The 7808-nt window shown below is 40.0% G+C and overlaps 1 protein-coding gene across 1 annotated transcript; it reads left to right on the top strand.

The window, feature by feature from the left end:
* The first annotated feature begins 848 nt into the window (after positions 1 to 848).
* spry4 (sprouty homolog 4 (Drosophila)) lies at positions 849 to 6255 on the top strand. The gene is made up of 2 exons (XM_067423151.1): positions 849 to 1019; positions 2496 to 6255. The coding sequence occupies exon 2, from the start codon at positions 2547 to 2549 to the stop codon at positions 3480 to 3482; it is 936 nt and encodes a 311-aa protein (XP_067279252.1). The 5' UTR covers positions 849 to 1019; positions 2496 to 2546; the 3' UTR covers positions 3483 to 6255.
* The last annotated feature ends 1553 nt before the right edge of the window (positions 6256 to 7808 follow it).

Genomic DNA, 7808 nt, shown 5'->3' with positions numbered 1-7808 from the left:
TGATTGTATTTTTAATATGAAAGCAGATGTTGTCATGGAAATGTGTGCTAATGTAGAGGCTTCCCATTAACATTTGACAGCATTAGTCAAGCCACAAGCTGGGAATTATCCGTGGGGGAAGGGCAGACAGGGGGATGTTAAAAAGGAAATTCACACACATTTCCTGCTTGTGGGATCGTTACAAATCGACAACATCCTGTTCTTTTGTCGATCCTGCATGACCTCATGCTGCTGCGTCATAAACGTGTTTTTGCTTCAATCAAATCGGAAATCAAAATGGGGCTCTCTGTTTTTTCTTCTTCTTCTTTTTAAGCAATACCGATTTTTCCTGAGCTGTTTTCCGATCATCCAAATATGTGGATAAAGTGCACGAGGCTTACAAATTAACCAGTGGTGATGAAACTCGGACGTGTTTTGGACTAAAACGTTATCTAACTTCACTACCCTGCAATTTAAATCCCCAGTGCGTCATATCAAACAATAACACAGCCGTTCAAAATGTCCATGTTGCCTTTAATTTCTTTTGCAGGAGAAGAATGCGTTCATAACATAGCAGGTCAAGACCTTAAGGAGACACACATAAGGCAATGTATAGAAAACATGAATTAAAGCAGTTGTAGCCGCCTTCTTCGTGTAATCCGCTTTGGCATTGCCCTTGTCACGAAAAGCCCCCCATTCTTCCATTCATGAAATCTTGAAATGGCGCATGCGCCGTAAAATCCGGAGCTCTCCCATTCATAAAAGTGTAACCCCCGAGTCGTAATGCCCTCCCATTCACAAAAAAAATCTGTCAAAGCATCTGCGCAGTACGTTTCTTACCCTCCCATTCATAAAAAGCCATTTCCCTCATGTACTTGCAACATCGTATGGAGAAGAAGACTGTGTCCTTACTGCAGTGCACATCGCACGGATAGTCCGGATTTTTTTCCTTCGTGGCTTCGTTTGGACCTATCTATTGGAATATATATATCGCACAAATCTGTTCATCTGAGAAGGAAATGATTTGCTTTCTAATACAAGTAAGTTTTTCTATTTTATATATATATATATATAGGCTATATATATATATATATATATATATATATATATATATATATATATATATATATATATATATATATATATATATATATATATATAATATGCGCCATGTATTTTTGTAGGCTAATGTAATAGGATATTCAAATGTCAAATTTATAACATGGAGTTTATATTCCTGTTTGGAATCGAGTCGTTTTGCTGGTTTATCACAAAGCGCCGATACAGCCGTTCTTTAGCAACGCATTGTAGGTGTATGTGTGCCTTGAGTAAATATTTAACTACGGACACAACCGCGACAGGATCGTGGGCGATTTAAGAATGAAATGTACGCGTAGAACAGGTGAGAATTCGAGGTGAACCGTAAACAGGTCGTTTCTTTTGCTCGGAGAAACAACAGCATTTCGCGTTGCGTATGGCGACTGTGCCATTTGCTCGCCCGTTTGTTCGCGTGCGTTCTGTCGAATATCATCGCGTGACGCTTCACTGCAGCTCGCGCATTCGCGATATCATCTTTAACCATTACCACTGAGCAAGACACTTTGGTTTTTCGTTTCGAGTAAATTTGTCCGTATTAAAAGCGCAGTTTGAATGTAGGCGGCTTTGTGTGAAACTGTAATTGAGGCACGTCAGCATGTAAACTGTGGTTTTAACAGACGACAGTACTTTAGAGGCTGCGGGCAATCGCTTATAAGAGAAGCACAGACGACATCGCAACGACCTCTTCAATATATTAGATAACTCGCTTAAAAATCCTGCAACAGGTTGATTTCGTCACATCATACACAGTTTTCTTCAGCGCTCTGTAGCAAACATACAGGCTGAGTTAGGACCGTCCAACGAAAATATTTCACTGGATGAACCGTTTCAAACGTGCATCTGCGTTCAAGACAGGCTTTTACGTCAACTGACGTCAAATTAATCATAATTAATCCCGGTTTGACTTCAACTTGTAGTGAATTGTAATTTAATCTTCTTAGAAAAAGCTGTAAATCCTAGTTTATGTGTGGTTTACTCAACTTGTGTTGGGTTTATTCTGAATAAACCCCTCCCTTCAGAACACTAGTGCGGGCTTGTACTTTAATATAAATAAATCTGGAGGTTTAAGCACGTCCTCTTTTTTGTTTACTTCTAATAACGAATTACAGTTAACCCTAATTGTTTTACATATACAGTTCCCTCTGTTATGCACTTTATTGTAGATGCACTCTGAAAAATATAAAATATGGACAAACTCAGCTGTTGGGTTACAATAAAAAAAAAAATGAACCCAAAGGTTGGGTTTGTCCGTAGTTGACCCACAATTAGGTTAAAACAACCCAGCATTTTTTTAGAGTGTGTATATGTTTCCAACACACAAGCCAATCTTTTTATCGACAAGAAAATAAAATTGTGGAAATGAGGGTGAATCCTATGAGGGTGGTTTTCAGTACTAAGTTGTGCTGTTATCTTTGCAGGAGTGCTAAATGCTGGCCTGATCTCTGGTATATGAGGAACATAACCTACAGATGGAGTCAAGGGTTCCTCACCACATTCCTGGAGTCTCCTCCTCCATCATGGTGCAGCCTTTGCTGGACAGCCGTGTTCCCTACGGGCGGCTCCAGCACCCATTAACTATCTACCCCATTGACCAAATGAAATCTTTACATTTGGAGAATGACTACATCGACACCCCTGCTGTGATCTCACAACAGCCACCGAGCCACAAGGCAAGCACGAGGGGGCAGGAAGTCCTGCTGGGAGCCCCACACCATCCTCATCTGTCCCGCTGCGAGGTCCCAGATGCCACCACACATCCGTGGATTTCATTCAGCGGTCGGCCAAGCTCCATCAGCAGCAGCAGCAGCACCTCCTCCGACCAACGGCTGCTGGACCATGCAGCTCCTCCCCCTGTTGTGGATCCATACACTACTAGCAATGGCCATGGCAGGACCCTAGTTGCAGAGCAACCCAAGGTGATGAGCTCCAAGACTCAGAACATAAAGGCAGTGGCGGCCTTGCCAGTGGAGAAGAAGCACGTGCCGTTGTGTGAGAAGTGTGGAAAATGCCGATGCACAGAGTGCACGTTGCCTCGGGCCTTGCCCTCTTGTTGGGTTTGCAACCAGGAGTGCCTGTGCTCAGCGCAGAACCTAGTGGACTCGGTCACTTGCATGTGTCTAGTCAAGGGCGTCTTCTACCACTGCACTGATGAGGATGAGGAAGGCTCCTGCGCAGACAAGCCATGCTCCTGCTCGCACTCGAACTGTTGCGCACGCTGGTCCTTCATGGCCGCCGTTTCACTGGTGCTGCCTTGCCTGGTGTGCTATTTGCCCGCCACTGGTTGCGCCAAGCTTTCGCAGAAGTGCTACGATGGCGTCAGCCGCCCGGGCTGCCGCTGCAAAAGCAACCAGACCTGCAAGGGGGCAGAGGTCAAGGCCTGTCCGTTGGAAAAACAGGCCTCGTGATGGCGGGCCAGAAACGGAGAGTACAAAGACTTGTGGGCAAAGTGTGCAGGACCCTCTCCAGTAGTGGTGTACTTCCCAAAATCATGGTACTTAAGGTTCACGCGTTATCCTCACGGCGTAAATCGGTAGCAGCGTTTGACTGACCAACGGGCACAAATCATTATATCACTTCTTTATTAAGTACTACAGAGGAGAGGCCTGCATTTTCTTCTTTTGGGGTTCCCATATGATGGCTGTGGTATCAAAGTGTTTGCCATTTCTGTCCCTAGTAAAAGAACTTGCTAACACAGAATGCTGCATTTTAGCAAAACGTCTTTTTCCAGTAGATTCCAATCTCTTCTCTGATGTTTATTTTCTCTTTGGGTGGCTTTGAAAAGTCAAAGTAAATATCACCCATTCAAGAACACACTACACTTTGGCAATCCCTCTCCGGATCTGGCACTGCGGAAAGGTTGCAGCAAATTCCAAGCTGATAACATGTCACAATCAAAATATCCAGACTTCATCTCTGTGCACAGTGCATTTACAAGCTTGTTATAGAGCTTTATTTCTTCTGTCGTTTGAAATGCAAACATAGGAGGTAATTTTGTTTCATTGAAGGGTTCTAAGTTCCCTTGATGTGTACTTTTGCGAAAGACATTGGTGACCACCCATAACCGCGTGGCAGGATGTTTCTATCTTCTGTGGGGACAGATTGTTTGTTTTTGACGGCAAATAGGTGAATAGCTTTCATAAGTAGTCCCTTTGATGACACGCCATAGCATACATGAACTTCCACAATGATTCTTCCAAATGTTAGCGGTTCAATTTGTTGTAGACAATGACCTCAGGGATCATCAGTTCATCTGAATTACCTGGCGCATGTGAATTCAGCTTGGAACTAGTTTGGTGACTAAAGTTAAGGAAACAGGCAGTGGAATTGTTTTTTTTTTTTTTGTTTTTTGGGTGGGGGGGAGTCAATACACAGCAATTCAGACACCAAGCATTCATAAGCTATGAGAAGAATTGGGCCAGTAGTTATGGGAAAATGAGAAGCTATGAAGTTAGCTTATACTGCTCTGCCGCATATAAACTAAACATGCCAGTCGTATCACCATTATAATGAGGCAAAAGCACAGTATTATGTACAGTAGCATGTACAAAGTGTTTCACTGTAGTAGGAAAAGTTCCTCTGGTTTACTACGCACCATACCGCCACCAAACACAACGCTCTAGTATCGAACTGCTCGCTCCGCATATATTTTTGTTATATGTAGAGTATAGAGATTTTGCCAAAGGAGTGCACCATGGAGTTTGCGTTGACCATTTTTAATTCTAATAGCTTGTTTTCAAGTGGGCATGCATTGTTGTACTCTAGCCAAATAGTGCGACAGTAAGCTCTTAAAGGTACGGTGCTCTACTTCCCAGGATTCCTAGAGTCTTGGAGCACGAGGGAATGTTTTCTGCCTGCTCAACACAAACCCACGGTTCACGCATTTATACCGAACTAAGACCTCGCTCATGTTAGTCCCACATACTCCAACGTTTGTACTTGTTGCACAAATCAGAAAAGCAGAAATACACTACTGTTCTTAGTCTTGAATGTATAAGGCTAGGGTTTAAGTTTAAGTTTGCAATCTAACCCGTGGATAAGTGCCAGAGTAGTTCTGAATGGAGAAGCTTGCGTAGCTGCATAGGGAAGAGTTGCAAATGTACCATAGATATCTTTAGATTTTGACCTATGCAGGTTACACATTCTTGTAAATAGTCTCAAGAAACTAGCTATCTTAAAATATGTTTCAAATGTCCTGAAAAATTGCATGGTACAATTTAATTACAATTAAGTACAAAAGTATATAAATGAATTATTATATTTTTGGGAGGGCTGGGGGCGGGTGGGGTTTAAGATTATGTGGCTGTGGCGTAGAAGGTAGGGTGTTTAGGTATTTCAATTACAAGCACTTGATTTAGAAAAGTGTGCCAGGCAATAAAAATACCTCTGTTAATGCTAGCCATGCCTCATTAGCACGAGAGAGGCAAGGCTAATTCCCGGTTCCTCAGTGCCCCTGAAACTGTAGATTCAATTGAATTTGCCGAAGGAACGGCATTTCATCACGTTCAAATAAACGTTTTTCCGCCTTTTTTTAACCCGAATGTGGCCAAGCATTTTGTTTTTCCTCCTTCCTCCTAAAATGGTGCAACATCTTAAGTGCTTGATTGACATATACAGCTGCTGTGCGTGAACTTGTCTGGGAGGAACGGGGATCCCTCTCAAGTAACATTCCATTCCATCCTATTCGGTGTTGCTTTTTCCGGCCCACCTTATTTTTCATCTTTCACTATTCTCTCGACCACAGAGAACGATGCGGCTGTAAAGCACACACTTTATGGTTGTTCATATAATAATCTGGCCTTCGCGGAATTAAACGATCTTCCTTCTATCAACCCGTTCCTGAGATATTTTCATCAGGACGCTATGTCTATTTGTGGTACAGTTTCTTGGCCACTAGAAACCTATTCCTTTTAACCCACTTTAAGCTGCCTTCCAAACTGGGCTTGTACTCTCTGCATTTTTTTGGCGTCATTGTTAATGTTGAGGATTAAAGAAAATAGCAATGTGCTTTTGTTTTGTTTAAAAAAGCAAAAAGAAAAAAAAAATCTCTCACACATATGAAAATGTCCCTTTATAGATATATTTATTTTGAAGTTCTATTTTATATAGTATTTATTTAGATGCCTACTTTTGTTTGTGAATAAAAGCTTATGTCAAAACGGAATGTACATTGAAATCTGAAAATATATATTGTTAAATATAAAACTATTTGTGTTGTGTCTTCAATGATCCCTGCATTCACACAGAACATGCTACTAGAAAACATAATCATTTAAAACAATGTGTAATCCTGACTTTCATTCGTTAAGTGGGTTGAGTTTAAATGATAAAAAGGTTACACTTTGTTTGGTTTCACTTTATTTTAAGGTGTCATTATTACAGTGTAATTTAAGTACTGAGTAATATTAATGTGTACTTACTATAGAGTTAGGATTATGTTTGGTTGAGGATTAGTTGCATGTAATTATGCATAATCTATAGTTATTACTATAGTAACTAACATGTTTATTAAGGACACTGTAAAATAAAGTGTTACTGTAAAAAACTACTATTTAGTCAAAGACAATGTACAATTAAACAGTTATTATAAACCCAGTGATCAGCTGGCTACTTCCTAAATAAATGGATGTGAAATATTGAATTTAAATAATTTCATTACATGATTAACATATGAGAGTACAGCTATGTATGGGATTGTTTTCATGGGACTGTAGATAATTGTTTAGTAATTATTTCACAAAATTGTGACCTTGGACCACAACACCCATCAGTCATAAGTCGCACCGGTATGATTTACGTTTCTTTTATGGCAAAATATATTAAGGATACTAAGTAAAGATTATGTTCTATGAAGATATATTTCCTATTATTAGTAGTAATGTGCCTTGCTAAGGATTTAATTTGGACAACTTTAAAAGTGATTTTCTCAATATTTAGATGTTTTGGCCCCCTCAGATTCCCGAATTTCAAAAAGTATTTTCAATAGCCAAATATTGTCGTATCCTAACAAACCATACATCAGTGGAAAGCTTATTTAGTCATTTTACAGGTCATGTATACATCTCAATTTTTAAAATATGGATCCTTATGACTGGTTTTGTGGTTCACGGTCAAATATATGCTGCTGGATAGTTCTCCATAAATGAAAATGTCATGAAAATGGGATGCCAAATGGCAGACATGTTATTTTGAGTTAAAACATAATGGAATCAAGTTTTCTAGGTGTAACATCAACGTGGCATTCTTAAATCAAGATACACCCCACCTATCTCTTAATCTGGTGCCCGGGATGGGTTGCTATGTAATTACAAGGGTTTCTGGGTAATAACTAGGATGTTCTATTCTGGGTAGTTACTAGGTGGTGTCATATTGGCCAAGGTCAACAGAGCCCACCTCTAAGTTGTATATATATATATATATATATATATATATATATATATATATATATATATATGAATCCAGTCCAATTCAGATTATGAAAGTCCTGATAATATGAACCCTAAACTTCAGTTTGATTCAAATATTTATTGGCATGTGCATAAGTGCAGTACTGTCGGGAGTAAAATAGAGTGCTACAGGGATGCCATCATTTTGTAGGCCAAAACCCAGAAACAAGTTATTATTTTAGCACTTCTTGTTCCATAGAAGTCAATGTCCTGAAATATTTTGTGAAAATAAGCTCAAGATATTTTCATGTTTCATTGTACAACATAAAATACATCAGTAACAACCCT

Source organism: Pseudorasbora parva, chromosome 18, assembly GCF_024679245.1.
Source record: "Pseudorasbora parva isolate DD20220531a chromosome 18, ASM2467924v1, whole genome shotgun sequence".
In the NCBI taxonomy this organism is placed as follows: domain Eukaryota; kingdom Metazoa; phylum Chordata; class Actinopteri; order Cypriniformes; family Gobionidae; genus Pseudorasbora; species Pseudorasbora parva.
This window is presented reverse-complemented; position numbering and strand designations above follow the sequence as displayed.